Source organism: Aulonocara stuartgranti (assembly GCF_965226115.1).
Source record: "Aulonocara stuartgranti genome assembly, chromosome: 1".
Taxonomy (NCBI): Eukaryota; Metazoa; Chordata; class Actinopteri; order Cichliformes; family Cichlidae; genus Aulonocara; species Aulonocara stuartgranti.
Genome location: NC_138939.1, coordinates 8,074,762 through 8,090,267, shown reverse-complemented (window position 1 = coordinate 8,090,267; position 15,506 = coordinate 8,074,762). Strand labels below are relative to the sequence as shown.

The 15,506-nt window shown below is 38.5% G+C and overlaps 1 protein-coding gene across 5 annotated transcripts; it reads left to right on the top strand.

Moving 5' to 3' along the window:
* Nucleotides 1-12: 12 nt before the first annotated feature.
* Nucleotides 13-14,786, top strand: ulk3 (unc-51 like kinase 3). 5 transcript variants are annotated; one of them, XM_082541030.1, is made up of 17 exons: nucleotides 13-135; nucleotides 662-846; nucleotides 1,867-2,007; nucleotides 2,617-2,737; nucleotides 2,964-3,059; nucleotides 3,181-3,324; nucleotides 4,036-4,118; nucleotides 5,422-5,577; nucleotides 5,745-5,850; nucleotides 5,992-6,032; nucleotides 6,229-6,331; nucleotides 7,061-7,125; nucleotides 7,447-7,525; nucleotides 8,995-9,035; nucleotides 11,254-11,301; nucleotides 11,433-11,496; nucleotides 13,632-14,786. In XM_082541030.1, the coding sequence occupies exons 2-17, from the start codon at nucleotides 742-744 to the stop codon at nucleotides 13,646-13,648; spliced, it is 1,410 nt and encodes a 469-aa protein (XP_082397156.1). In that variant the 5' UTR covers nucleotides 13-135; nucleotides 662-741; the 3' UTR covers nucleotides 13,649-14,786. The 5 variants fall into 5 exon arrangements, 4 of the variants coding, with proteins under 4 accessions (XP_082397156.1, XP_082397155.1, XP_082397158.1 ...); XM_082541029.1 differs by having other exon boundaries at nucleotides 15-135; nucleotides 704-846; nucleotides 13,632-14,785; XR_014277872.1 differs by lacking the exons at nucleotides 11,433-11,496; nucleotides 13,632-14,786 and adding an exon at nucleotides 8,560-8,781 and having other exon boundaries at nucleotides 15-135; nucleotides 704-846.
* The last annotated feature ends 720 nt before the right edge of the window (nucleotides 14,787-15,506 follow it).

Here is a 15,506-nt window from a genome sequence, read left to right as displayed (position 1 = left end):
ACGGAGTATCAACACTAGGAGGCAGTAACATATTTTTAATACGTGTTGACGTCAGCTGCTGTACAGCATGAGACAGTCTAACAGCAGGGATGTAAACAGTACTTTCCTCATTCATATGCTGCGGCTGGCCTACAGGTTCGTGACAGATATTTCCTGGTCCATTTGTTATTTTTGTGTGAACCAGGAAACCTGTATATACTCTGTGTTTAATCCGGGCATTGGTTTACTTCGAGTACATCTAGTGGCTGTGTACATACTAGCATAATGTAAAAGTGCTAAGTTAGCTTGCTAGAACTTCTGAAGCTAACAGGGTAAACAGGAATGTGTGCACTTTTAAAGAAAAAAAAACTGTTTACGGTTCTTTTGTGTATTAGGATGATAAATACTTGCTAGACGAGCATTCATTAGCCTGTCTGAAATTCGGCATGAATTCAGGATACAACAACCGAAAGTAAACTGAAGCTATAGTCTTCACTAAACTATTGATTTGCCTGCCTGGATAGAGAAGAATAAGTGACGCCAACTCAATAAAATGTTTATACTATAAACATGTATTTGATAGAATATTTGAAATACGCTTTATTGCAATAGTTTTGAAGCGATATGGCTGTGGTCAGACTGACGACTTTCCCTTCCTTCTCTTCGTGCTGGTTAAAATTAGGTATTTGGTATTAACAGGCAGCATATCGATCTTAAATTCCAGCTTAGATCTGTGTGGGAGAATCTCATGCTGGTGGCAACATGGCATCAACTTCCAGCTTTGCTCCTCCAAAACTGTCAGACTTTATTCTCACAGAGCGGCTGGGCAGTGGTACATATGCTACAGTCTACAAAGCCTACAGGAAGGTGAGTTAATCTGTGATATGTAAATGTGGGTATTATTAGTCATTTTGATTATATACCACACATTTTACATTCCTAATTCTTTCTGCATTTAAGGCTCACACAGAGTATGTTATGCACTATGCATAATAATGTCAAAAAGAAAGTTTAGACAGGTGTCCATGCAACCCTGCGCATTTGATTAATTGATCATCTGCAAGTGTGACAACTTCTAAAAAAGCTGAGGTTTTTTAGAAGTGGTCACCTCAACTCTAACTGAATTTCCTGAACTCCGAGTCCTAGCCTAACAGAGGCCTAGCCTAACTCCAAAAGCCTCAGCTAGCATGTTAAATGTTCAAGTTCATGATGGTAAAGTTAGAAAAAGGCGGAATAATATGGCTTGCTAAGAGGGGTTATCAGGAGAAAAGTTCTTATCTCTCAAATCAACATGGCACATAACAAATCAAAAGACTTCTGAAACAATGTCCTTTGGACAGACAAAGCCATAGTGGAGATGTTTGGCTATAATGTACAGCCCCTACTTAGCAAAAAACACAGCATATCAACACAAACACCTGCCAACTGTCAACAACATTAGTGGAGTGGTAATTTGGGCTTGTTTTTCAGCCACAGGATCTCGGCACCAATATTGTAGAGTAAAATGCGAGGCTATTTGACTGATAGTTAAAGCATTGTCTTAATTTGGTCACGAATGGTTGAAAAAGAAAAGAAGCAAGATTTTGGAATGGTCCAGTTAATGTCCAGAGCTCAACCCGATTTAAAAGCGTGGCAACACCTTAAGAGAGCTGAATATAAATTAATTTCTACAAACTTCAGTTAACTAAAACTACACTGTAAAGGAGAGTGGGCCAAAATTCTTCCATAATGTTGTGAGAAACTGTAGTCATGCAGAAAACGGTCACAAGTCATTGCTGCTGAAGTTGGTTCTGTGGACTTTTGAGTCATGGAGCGTACTTGATTTCTCAAATGACTATGCAGTCCTGTTAAAACCTTTTTTTGTTTGTTTGTTTGTTTGTTTTGCAGGGGAACAGTCGAGAGGTGGTTGCAGTTAAAGTAGTTGGAAAGAAGACTCTTAACAAGGCTTCCACAGAAAATCTGCTCACAGAGATTGAAATCCTAAAGACTGTGCGCCATCCTCATATAGTGCAGCTGAAAGACTTCCAGGTAAGCTCATACATGTGTTTTAGTATAGCTGGTACTTATGCAAGGTTTTTTTTTTTTGATGAGCAGAGTTTTGTGTCCCATATTATCTGTCTGGCTTTTTAATAACTGTTCATCTAGTTCAGGAATATAAGGGCGGGAGCTTCTCCCAGCTGTTGTAGGGTGAGAAGCAGGATACACCCTGGACCAGTTGCAGCAATCTCCCAAAATAAAAATAAAAAATACTGTAAATAATATTTTTGGTACTTAAAAAAATCAATAAAATAGGAAAAAGGAACAGAAAGGCACTAGACCCATATTATTATATAAACTTTTCCCAGATTGAATAATAAATTGTTTTAAAATATTTTGTTATTTACAATATTGTGTTTACTATATTTGCACCTTTTTCTACATTAATTGTTTGGATATCACTTTCTATATAATTTTCTAAATAAATTTTTTATATAATTTCTCTCTTGTTTATATGTTTTCTTCCTGTTTTCTTCTTTTTTAGCTGATATTTATGTTTTTAAAACATTAAGAAAGATATTAACGAAATAAATGTGAAATAAAACTAATACTCTTGCTTCGACTCTGTCCCTCAGTGTCTGAACTTTTCTTTTTCATCAGTGGGATGCTGAAAATATTTACTTGATTCTTGAATGGTGTTCTGGTGGCGATCTCTCCTGCTTCATTCGCAGTCGCAGGATTTTACCTGAGAGTGTGACTCGGCGCTTCCTGCAGCAGATTGGTGGGTGATTCCCATTTCAAACAATATTGCTGAAGTTTTATGTGAATGTTTTTGATGAGAGACTTGTTTGAAAGCAATCAGCATGAAGCAGGTTTTTACATACCCGTTTTAGGAAGTCTGGAAATTAAATCCAATTCGAAAACTTTTTCAGCTGTGCATACTTGTTTGTGGAATAAAATTGCATTCATATTCTATCCTGAGCTATTACATCTGTCCACAAAAACAGCTTGTGCCCTCCAGTTTCTTCATGAGCGAAATATCTCACACCTGGATTTGAAACCCCAGAATATTCTGCTCAGCGGCTCTATCCTGAAACTAGCAGGTGATCACATGCACTCACTAAACAACAAGCACGGGAAGCTAATGTTTTACTGTAAACATGCCAACTGGTAGAGAATAAACAGATAGTTTCAGATGTAATTTACTTCCTAATTTGCCCACAGATTTTGGTTTTGCACAATACATGTCCCCATGGGACGAGCAGAGTGTCCTGAGAGGTTCTCCTCTCTACATGGCTCCTGAGATGGTGTGCCGTCGGCAGTATGACTCCAGGGTGGATCTGTGGTCTGTAGGAGTTATTCTCTATGGCAAGTACTGCGTGTTCACATATTTTATCTCTTGTGAATGTGAAATGCCATCAACATGAAGAATACTTTGCTTCATTTGTCACTTGTAATGCATTTGTGTTAGACATCTTGGCAACTAATGTGGTTCTGGGTACACAGAATCTGGTGTAATCTGTCCTGTGCCATGTTGTGTGTCTCACTTCTGACAGTAATTTATAATATCTTGACACCACTCCTTTTCCAGCAATAAAAGGCTAATCAGCTGACTGACCCTGCAGGCTTGAAAGAGCTCACTCAGTAGGCTAAAAGTAGAATTGAACTATTAATCATCAAGTGACAGAGTGGTGAAGAGCCCTTTATGGGTTTTTAGTGCAGTAATTGTGCAATAATATTGTAATAGCACACAGCAGTAACGTGTGCTATCGGTGTGACACTGTACAGTGCAAAATGAAAAGAATATTTTATATTATGTGCTTTTTAGAAAAGCTAAGTAGAATTAATTTAATTTTTCATTTGCACAGAATTTTTCAATAAAATCCAACATTCAAGTTGTTGATTGTTTTAATATCTATCTGTCTATCTGTCTGTCTATCTGTGTATCTGTGTGCAAGAGTTTATTAAGATTGCTCAGTTGAATCACTTTCTTTATTTTTTTTATTATGAAGTACTCAGTAATTATTGCATAATTATTCTTTTGTAATAATCTACTGCCCATTGTTTTTGTGCACACAGAGGCATTGTTTGGCAGAGCACCATTTGCATCAAAGTCATATGCTGAATTAGAGGAGAAGATCAGGAGCAACCAACCTATTGAAGTAAGTTATGAGCAATCTGGTGAATGTGTTAGAAAAACTTGAATTGCACTGGTTATGAGCAAATGTGCAAATGACAATGACTATTCCAACTATGGATGTAGAAATCCTGCTGAATGCTATAGTTATGTTTCTTATGTTTATAAAAATTGCTCGTCAGTATGCAAAGGCACAAATTTAAGCATTTCATTTTGTTACATTTGTACAGTATCTCCATAGTATATTGGGGTTGATCAGGTTTTCCAGATTGATATGTATCATTACATCTTCTTCAAATTAGATAGCATAGTAATAATTTCCTAACAGTAAATCTGAAATATGCTGTAGGTGGCCTGTGTAGAAAACACAACAGTTGTTGTGTATTTTTCTCCCATGTACTGGATTTAACCACTAGATGGCAAACTATTCCACTCAAGAGGAACCAGCAATTGAAGCTCTACTGAAACATGACTGGTCCTCTTAAATCACCTACAACATTCAAGACAATCTGAAATGTCTCTTCTAGGAAGCTGAAGAACATGAACTTTTAAATGATGAGAAATAATAAAAGATACTAGATGAATTTGAGTGAAATAAACATCAAGACAGCAGCATAAGCTGTTTGTTTATTCCCTAAATAAATGTTATCCTCTCTTAGCTTCATTCCATACTTTTACTCTTCTCATTTGTCCTCTCCTGCAGTGATTCTGTGGTCTACTCCAGAGTTTGACAAATACTGATTTAAGAGGGCAGTCTGGGACTGAAAACTGTGTTTACATACAGAAAACAAGGGCTTGTGATCTCTTAAAAAAGAGACAGAGAGAGATAATTAATTAAATGGCTTAGTAACTAATAACTCTATTTGTGTCTTTGTCCTATTTTTTGCCACATGCGCAAACCACATTAGGCTTAAGATTGGAAGAATTATCAAGAAAACATGTGCTTGTTTTACCCTTTCTTTAATGGAGACAAGAAAAGGGGAAAGAGGGGCGGAATGACGTGCAGCAAAGGTCCCATGACAGTAATGAAACCCTCTGTCCAGCCTTTGTACGTGATGGGCTACTGGGGCATCCGCGATCCGTGCACTTTAATGTTGGAGGACTTTCAAAACACTAGGATTCTTGAATCAGACATTAGTCTTAGACTTAATTGATTGCATTAGCACATGGCCCATTATCCAGGGATTCACACAGAGAGTTTAAAGGTCATCTTTTGACAGAAAGTAGCAACGTGAGACCAGAGGGTCTGTGGTAACAATGTGCTGTCCTTTTTCCTTGTATCACCATGCCGATTGGATGCAATGCAATAAGGTTGTGTTTTGTATCAGCTCCCTCCCGGGGCCAGGGTATCCAAGGACTGCAGAGACCTTCTGTTGCGGCTGCTGGAGAGAAATCCAGATGCCCGGATTACCTTTGCAGAGTTCTTTACCCACCCTTTTGTGGATATGGAGCACATGCCAACTGCAGAAAGTATAGTGAAAGCGGTAAGAGACTAGGATTATTCCAGATTTTCAAGAAATATTTTGTATGTGACTGACTTTTATACATGCGTTTGTAGGTCTGTAAACATACTTTCGCTGTGTGGTGTTAATGAATAGACGTTTGTATCCGTTTCCAATCAGTAATACCACTTTCTGTTTCTTCTTTCCAGAAAAAGCTGGTCCTACAGGCCGTTCAGAAGGACCAGGAGGGGGAGAGGTCTGCAGCACTCTCGCTTTACTGCAGTGCTCTTGAGCACTTTGTCCCTGCTATTTATTGTAAGAGCAACAACCACCATAATATCCTGTCTATGACTTAAGGCCCACTATGATGCACTGTCTTTGTTCCAGCACAATAAACTGGCAAAGGAAACTCAATAAATGAAAAACCAACACATCTCTTTTCTTTGCCCTCCCTAGATGAAACAAATTGTCAACGTAAAGAGGCCCTCAGGCAAAAGGTAGGCCTGAAAACAGTCCTCACATTCACATGTGGATTGCCCTCTATTTTCAGTTGCTTTTTTCCCTATAATCCAGTGGCTCTCACTTGTAATGAATTCTTCTTTATGAAAACCATATGTGTGTATAGAGAGCATGAGAACCATATGTTGTGGTTGATGTAATTAAGTTAAGTCAATGTAAGCGGCCTTTCCACAGGTCAGGCAGTATGTGTCCAGAGCTGAGGAGCTGAAAGCCCTGGTAGCTTCGGACAACAGGCTGAGCTTCGAGCAGGCGCGGACTTCCAGGGACATCCTCCGAGGTAAAGAAACAAAAAATAAAAAACATACATCTCCGGGCAGAGGCTGAGGCACCACATGGCTCCCAAGCTGGATGTAGCCTGCTGTATTTTGTTTTACATAAGCACTGTGCTTGTTAATCAATATCCTATGTTTACACCACACATTATTACCAAGGCCACACACCAGTCTTTGCAGCCTTCATTCAAGCAACATGTCTGTGAAGTCCAGGTTCACTTAGTGCTGCACTATGAATCAAACTTGAGCCTTGTTTAGCCACACACTGTGTATCATTTTTCTTTTAACTTAGATCAAATAATTGGATGTTTACTTCAAAATGGGTTTTTGTAGAATAGCAAACATGCAAAGATGAAACATGTAAAACTTTAATCAGTATTAGAAGGAAAAAAATGTTCATTTCTCTTTGTCCTGGAGGTGAAATGTCTGTGAAGGTTTTCAGTCATCCAGGTCATCGTAGTCTAAAGAGCTTGGAAAGAAAAGTGTCTGGACTTATTTAGGTTTCTTGAAGACGTTTTACCTCTCATCGAGAAGCTTCTTCAGTCTGAAGCTCAAACAATTACTCAAATATATAACTAAACCACTGTGTCCACAATACAGTTTGTCATAAGATGCATCAATATTTCATGCTAATTTCAAAGTTCTGCATATGTTTCAGTAGAATGAGTTCTGCTGTGTGTCCATCTAAATTCAACAGCAATGCAAAGTAGTTTTCTGTTTTTCTTCATTTGCAGAAATGTCTAAAGATCAGCCACGTCTGCTAGCTGCTTTGGAGATGGCCTCTACTGCCATTGCTAAGGTTAGATGGGTTTATTGCGGGATGATGACATCACTGTAGTTACACATAAAGGCAAAGTGAAGTAAAGGCAATATAATGGAGAATAAGACCTAAGTGGAAGAGTAAAAAACCAAACCCTTCTCTTAGATTGATATCCAAACCACATCTTTTAAGCTCATTTGTGAACCAAACAAATGTTTGTTTGTTTTTTCAGTTTTGTGTCTGTTGTTTCAGCAGCCAACAAGAAGGGAATAAATTGTGTAGTAGTAGTAGTGGTGCTAGTTAGTTTTTAGTTACTTGATATACTGGCTTAAATAATTTCTGCCTAACGTTCCTGTATAGGAGGAGAGTGGATCAGATGACCTTGAGGCACTGGATATGTACCAGCAGTGTTTAGGGGAACTACTGTTGGGACTAGCAGGTAGACAAATACATTTCTTTCGTTATAACATCAGTTATTCAGATTTTTATAGATGTTGGTTGCTGAGCCACTTCACCGGTTCTTAAGGTAAGCTAAAGTGCTAAAGCATAGGGAATGCTGAAGTGTCACCAAAGACAATGAAACCATCTTGTAGTCCTCTATCTGGTACTTTCTCTGCACACTGAGACTGTAGCAGCTTTGTTCGTGTGTTTGCAAATATTTGGTACTAGAGAGAGAAAAATAAGAAAGATTTTGAAGAAAAATAATTTTAAAAGGCAGCTTGGCACTTAGAGTTATGTAAAGTGGGGTAATAATGAGTAGGCTAGGACTCAGAGTTCAGGAAATTCAGTTAGAGTTGAGGCTATAGCTAGGTCAAGAAATAGCTAAGGAAAAATGATCCTCAAGGGAAAGACGTTGGAGAGTGAATAAAGAGTAATTTAACTAGAATAAGAAAAGATACTAAACATGACAAAGGGTCTTTTAGAGAGGTGGATGCAAAGAAAGGGTGACCGGGGGAGAGTGAAAGGTAATCTGAAAGGGTGAAAGACAAGAGACTGTGAAACCACAGACTTGGAGAGAGATGGGGACACTTAGTATGACAGACAGAGTAACAGAAGAGACTCCAGTGACTCTGTCTGTGGCCTGGCGTCCATTAGGCTGGGTTCATGAGCTCATCTGGAAGATCAGCCCAATGGAAGAGGTGGAATAGAGTGATCCAGATGTGGCTTTGAGCTGGGATGAGACCCGTGCCAGCACCCTGTGTGTGGTATGAAAGCCTTGCCATCTGCTTCCCATTCAGACAGAACACTTCACTTATTTGTGTTTACACACTGGAAACAAACAAAAACTATTATCTTTCTAATAGACAAGAGCTCTAAGCATTCAGATACTGCTTTTGAAACAAATCTGGTCAATTAAAAAATACTGTTACTTTTTCACTTGAAATGGATATTAGTTTCTAAAGCTGTCTGAAGAAAATTTTTACACGTGTAGAATAACGCTGATAGCTTTTTTTTTTTTCTTTTTTTTTTTAGATTTGTTATGCTATACTGGTTTAGTTGGTTGGTGAATGCAGTCCCAACCACCTTCTCTCTCCAGTGTCAGGGAGCCTTGTTGTGGCAGAGGATACCATGAGGAGTATAGTCGGGGGAAAAGATTGGTTCTTTGACTGTCTAGGAGCTCTTTGCCACACAGCTTTTCATCATGCCTAACTACCACAGACTCCTCTTTTTACTGCTCATCTCTCTCCATTTTCTGTGAGTCTTCTCTTTTGGATGGTAGTTGGTGAAAACACTGGCCTACATTAGAAACCATCCCATCTTGAACCTCACTAGTGAAATCCAGTCTTGTAGTTGACCTCTCCCAGAACAAACTAAGTAATTAGGTATTGGACTTCTCTCCTCCCTTCATCTCCTCATTATTTTCCTCATTATTCTTATGTCTTTTTTTTTCTCCTCTTGGTGAGCCAGCCGAGCCCCAGGGCCGCAGGAGGGAGCTGCTCCACAGCGAGGTGAGTGTGTGAGGAAGGGATTCTGGTTCAGTGCTCACAGTAGGAACGACAATCTCCTACCTCCACTGAGCCCTCAGCTGATCACCTTCCACAATACACACTCCATCACATAACCTGCAAGCATTTTTTCCACTCATCAAATACGATTTTGTTTTTGTTTTGTTTTTTGGTAAAGAACAAATAATATAATTCATCATCTATAGTTCCTGTAACATACCCATAGATCACTGTCCACGTAGATAATTGGATATCTTGTATTACCAGTGTGTCACGTGACCACTCTTGCAGAGGTACACATACTGACAAATTATCAGTTACATAAAGCTTTATGGTGCTTTTTTTTGGTTTTACAATTTAAAAACTTTGCTAAAATTTAGCTAGATGTCTCATTCATAGACTATTGTTTTTTCTAATCCACTTCAGTTACTGTAGAGGCTGGAAAGCCTCTGTTGCAAAAGAGTAATGTCAACTTTAAAGTCAGTCAGCTAAAAATGAAATGTTTTTAAAAATGTGGGGATGTGATGAATCTAAAATGTCAAGAAGGTCAGCATCCATTTATTTATTTCTAATCTTCTTACACTTGCGAGAACCTGGGGGAATAATAGCCATGTTTTTCCAACATCCTCAACGAAGCTGAATAAAACCCTAAATTCTGCAATCCTGTAAGATTGCTTACTGTAACTTTGAGGAATTAGGATCCTGGATTCTTGCATTGATGAGGTGTTGTGTATGTCTGTTGGTAAAGCTCCGGAGTCTTTTGTTTTTGTGAAGATTGTTAATCCAGAAACTGATCCAACAACAGACAGCCATATTTCAACAACAAAGCCAAAAAAAAAAGGGGGGGGGATTGAATGAGCCGTGTAGACCTCCCTATTTGAAGTTTTATGGGTGCTTGTCTTAAGTAAATTCAGCTGCGGCTGTAATAATCTAATGCAGCATTAGGGAGGCGAGTTTGGGGTATTAGATTGAAAGCATGTGTGTATGTGAGAACCTAAAAAAGCCAACACATGCTGCCATGGCTGGCCTCCATGTGCGTTCATATCTACTGTTGAGCACACTTTGGTCTCTCAAAGCTGTAATTCAATATTCTGGCTTCTCAGTAGTGAGTCATAGCTTGGATCTAGCTAGTGTATGTTGACATAGTGTCATTATGGCTGAGCATACATGGGATCTCTTTGTCTTGTAGCCTTTGTTGGTAATAAAATTTCTGCAAGTTATCAGCATGCCCCATATACTTTGCTTACCCGTGTAGATTTGTTCCACATTTATTGTAGTTGGTGATTAAAGGGATTGTGATTAAAGTTTTGTGGCTACATAAGGTTGGGGTCAGAGCCGGATACTAAAAACCTGTGGTCAGAATGATTATTTGGCTCCAAAGATTGGTGTTTTAAAGGGACATTATGGACGTCATCAATTTAGGTCTCCCGTCATTACGATCCTCAGATGTTACTTCAGTAAGACCTGAGAGAGCTGGCTTTAAATTGTGACAAAGTGGGGGTACAACTAGGTATTAGGTGCAGCCAAAAACCTTCATGATCACCAAAGGACTGATTACCACAGTAAAGAGCATCCTCGAGCCTTGTGATGACAGCAGTTACCGCTTGCACGTGTGTGCCATATGAAATCTTTTCAAAAAATAGAAATACTAAGTTGCAGAGATGATTGGTTTGATCTGATTTAATTCAGGTTTTGCCAACATGCATCCAGAATTTATTGTTTGTTTGTTTGTTTTATGCACAAAAACAGCACAGTGTAGAGTAAATAATAAATAAAATACATAATACACAACAAAAAACAATTAACCATCTGTATACTTCACTTAAAGGCAATTAAGTCACAATAAAATGTAAAAAATTAGACTATATGGTTATACTGGAAGCTGTCTGAGAATTACTAGTGTTATGTAACCACAAACTACAGCTGAGGGTTGTACTAATGTGTTTTGTTTTACAGCCTTTTGATAACAAAGAAGACTTTTTATTAAAAACCAGAGAAAAGGGGGATCACTGAAGTCTAGGAACTATGAATATCTGTACAATCTGTTATCTCATCTACTATGGGATGGATTATATTTTAACTAGTCAGCCTTGCTTCTGGATTCATGCTGCAGGCACAGTTAAAATCCTGAGTAGAAAACATGTTTAAAATGAAAGCCACTGTGACTGTGTTGTAACTGTGTATCTGTTACCAAATTTATTGGAAGTTTGTATCTCATCAGATTAAAAGCCTCATGAGCAGAGCTGAATACCTCAAAAAGCATATTAAGGTAAGCATGCACTCCTTCAGCGTACATTCAAGTGAAGGAGAAGAAAGACCCCAGACTGTATGAGAAAACATTTGATTTACAAAAAAAACAGAGGCAAGGATCTTAAGATACATGTTTTGTTAATTTTTCAGATGCAGGAGACTCAAAGGGACGTTTCTCTGGATCGAGAATCTCTCGCAGAATCCGTCAGAAGTTGTGAGTCTCCCTGTTGTGTTGTGTAATCATTACTTTGCCCTTAAATGTGTTTTTACTTTTTTGATTTTACCTTGCAGCCATTCTGATAAGTAGCTACAGTATATGTAGTGTTAGTGAGGGGATGTGGTGGAAGTTGCTGTAGGTGAGGAACACACATCTCAAGTTGCAATGAAATGTCCTTTCACTGAAGTTTTTTCCACTAGTAAAATATGAGCCATTCTGTTGCTGCTCTGGCCGCCCTGCTGGGCTCCCTGACTCTTTCATTTTATTTCCATGCAGCCCTGTCCTCCCGTATAGCCTATATTGTGAAAGTGAGACATATTCAAAGAAAAAAATAATAACTTTAAAAAATCTAAACTCGAAACTTCTATTTAAGGGTTGCTTTTTGTTCCTTTTGTGTTGCTACATGTCAAACGTCTCCACAAAGTTAAGTTTTAATATCTGCAAATTTCTGTAGTGGTAACCTTTGTAGACAAAACCTAATTCCTCATATTTTCTAAGCTCTGCTCCTAGATGGATAGTAAATACTTAAAGTCGGGACAATATCCTGTTCTCCGCTAGGGATTCCTGGGGAGTTATGAATTTAAAAAAGAAAAAAAGACAGGAACGGGGGAAGGCAACTGATGACTGTAGAGGCCGTTTAAGTTTCATGAAGAATGTGGCTTCTTATTCTGCTGGTGTTATTTTAATAAAACCACACCACAGTTAGCCTGGCTGGCACTAATCCAACAGTAGCTGTAGTAGAGAGGGTCGCAGCTACGCCCAAGTCTGTCTGGTGACCTTAGACTACACCAACATAAGCATAACCAACTTTTGCTGAGAACTGAGATCTCTAAACTCCTCTAAAAAATCACATGTCAGACTGTCTTGGTAGTCCATGTACAGCACCTTTCCCTTACAAGCCTGGAGCCCTGAATATTTAAACTGGCATCATATGCATGATCAGTGTAGCCCAGCAGGGGATAGAAATGAAGGTCTTGGCAGATGAATATCTGATAACTCCATTTACATAAAGGTTTATTTATGGAAAAGGACTGGACATGTTCTGTTTGGCTCATGCAGCAACAAACAATAAAAGAGGACTCGCATCTCCTCCAAGGTCACGATTTAGTGTGTTTACAAAATTAATTATATTTTATCAGTGTCAGTGGCTGTTTGTACTGGCTTTGTTCAAAGATGAGTTGGCTTAGAGCTGTAACACCTCAGAAGAAGATTGTTATAGAAAATAATTCAAAGCTTCTTTTGTTACCCTGATGCAGAAAATGTCAGCAAGAAAAAAAAAATACACAGACAAGTATAAGCAATTGGATTTTCATGGAAAAATCTGAAACATGGGGATCATGCCAGAATTCTGATGCAGGCCTAATAAGCATAGAGTACATTTTATTCTAAATGCAGATGATTATTAGTTTCTGTCACTGCTATAACATCAGTATTAAAATCACAAGAAGAGTATACATATACTGCAAACTACATATACTATTTGGTGGGATGCCAGTCTGTCTATGCTGGAGAGTGGACAGGAGACGACACACTAAAGCACTTTTCACACATGCACTGCAGCCCTGGACTCTCCTAAGTATTACCTAACAGAGACGCATGTGAGGACTTGAATATCTGATGCAGTCAATTCGGACATTAGCTGGTCTTTAATCTGCCTGTACTTTCATTAAAGTTTCACAATTGAATTTAGATTCAGAAAACTGATTGATGAAGTGATATCTACGTAGTGTAACGGTGATTGCTAATTATGCAGTGGCACAGACAGAACACCTGGGCTGCTGATGTGCACTTCTGTACACAGCAGGAGAAGGAGAAAGACATCACATTTAAGCTCATAGGTAGTAACACAAACGCGCATTAAGTTAGATAATTAATTTATAAATAAACTTTAAATGTTTATAAAGAGTTGTTTTTATAAAAATGTTGAAGATGTTTAGTCTAACACACTGTTTTCCTTTAATCAGTCGAAATGAATAACATAAAAGTTTCCTAAGCAACTCTGGAAAATATTCTTCATCTTTTTGGATGCCAGATGTGTTTACCGAACCCTTAGAGAATAATTATTTCAAATGTTGTAGGAAATGTGTTGTAATCTTGAAAAAGTGGAGCTTGACACATTTCTGTCTTCTCAGCCTGCTGTTTGCAGTAAACAGGACAGCCACCGTGGGAAGACTGGAACTCCTCGGCTGTCTGTCAGTGTACAGGTTGGACACAGAGCCTTCACCTGACCAGCTTTCTGCTGTAGCCAAATCACACCACATCCTAACCAACTGAGTACACTATCTGGGTGGGATATTGCACTTGCCAGCCAAATGTGGTCAATGTTTTGGCTGATGCTGTAAAGTTTTTACATGAAATGATTGGACAGGTAGTGAACTTCTGTTTATTATTTTTCAGGAAAAAAAAAGTTGGCTGGTAAGAAACTCTTGAATTTTGGATTTGCACACTGCTGAATGTGAAAGTTCCCTGTTCTTTACACTGTTGTTGCCCTGCTTAGCCCGAATCCCCTCCTACTGACACACCATTGATATATAAATGGTGGACAGCTTGTATGACAATACAACACTGTCACGGCAACACGCAACTGGCACTGTTGCATTTTGGTTTGGTGCAGAACATTCAAATGTATTTGAAGTTTAACTAAACCTACGAAAAACTGAAAATACAAATAAGCCAGAGCTGTGACATTAAGATGTTTCAAAAGCATTTTCAGCAAATAGTATAGATGATGTGTACGATATATGATATAGAGGCCTGTACAAACAGCTACATACTACTCCGCACCCCCCTTTTCCCCCCACTGCCTTTACTGTGGGTGAACCACAGGCTCACCATGCTCTCTCCACTGATGGAGTTCTCTCCACCGCTATGAGGGGAAAACTGGAGAGGTGCGGCCTCTGCCTTATTTACACTAGACATGCATTTTCTTAGGTTTGGCACTGGCTTTAGATTTGAGGGATACACTGAGTTGTGGAGTTCAAGTAAAGCCTTCATAACTGGGCCTCTGTGAAACGGTAAAAAACTTAATAGATGGTGGCAAGCCAATGATCCTCGCTGTTGTAGGTCTTCACGGACCGTTTAGATTTCATTTATTTGAATATTCCAAAAGGGAGCTTTAATACAATTATCAAAAATATTATACTGTATGTTTGTTTGCAAGATTTTCATTCTGCTGTACTGTTTCATTATTTAATTTCTTTATACAGTGTGAATTTTAATATGTATTTATTAAATGACAAATCACAAATGACAGTTCTGTCTCAAAATAAAATCACAATCTTTAAAAATTGTGCAGTCTGAAGTTTTGTCAGCAGCACGTCGCAAACACTCATTTTTCAGAATCTTTGCAAAGATTTATTTGTCTTCGTGTGAACAGCGCTCCTGGTTCCTCACCACCGTCATCATCTGGAAGTGCGCTCTGTAGAAACAGCTGGCTCGTGTCCACGAGGGGTGGAGACAGGGAGGCAGGGAAGGGAAAAGTAAGAATACTTGTTAATAATATGATTCATGAGATGAGATAACGGATTCAATAAAATGTCACAAAAACTGGAGAATGGTGAGGAATTTATTTCATCTGCATAATCTCTTTTGCCAAGAATGCTACGTCCAGGTTTTTTCACAAAATTATGTCAGTTGAAGACCTAACATGATAGATCCACATTTTTATTCTGTGAAGCTTTGGCTTACTGTTATCTTTTTTGGAAAAGTAAAATGATTGTCCCACTCACCCCCAAAATAAGATTTTTGCCTCTTTGGGGGGAAAACAAGGCCTGTCTTACAAAGTGAAAGTTCGGAGTTTGAAAGATGTGTTTACCATGCAGTTTCCAGTGAAACACAGTACTGCTCCATTAATGGAAATGCATGAATCTGTGTGTGTGTTTTTCATTTATGCTAAACTCTAAAAGCCAAGATATTTTGATTTCCACAGTTCTTTGATTATTCTTTTTTTATTTCTGTGACGTTCGCTTTTTCCAACTTATTTCCAATATTAAATTGCCCATTTAAAA

What these genes read in the sequence shown, in the direction of transcription:
- ulk3 (XM_082541030.1), top strand. Translation starts at nt 742, where the DNA reads ATGGCATCAACTTCCAGCTTTGCTCCTCCAAAACTGTCAGACTTTATT. An exon ending in CTTTGTCCCTGCTATTTATT is followed by an intron (nt 5,851 to 5,991) that starts GTAAGAGCAACA and finishes TGCCCTCCCTAG; the next exon opens with ATGAAACAAATTGTCAACGT. An exon ending in CCTCTACTGCCATTGCTAAG is followed by an intron (nt 7,126 to 7,446) that starts GTTAGATGGGTT and finishes GTTCCTGTATAG; the next exon opens with GAGGAGAGTGGATCAGATGA.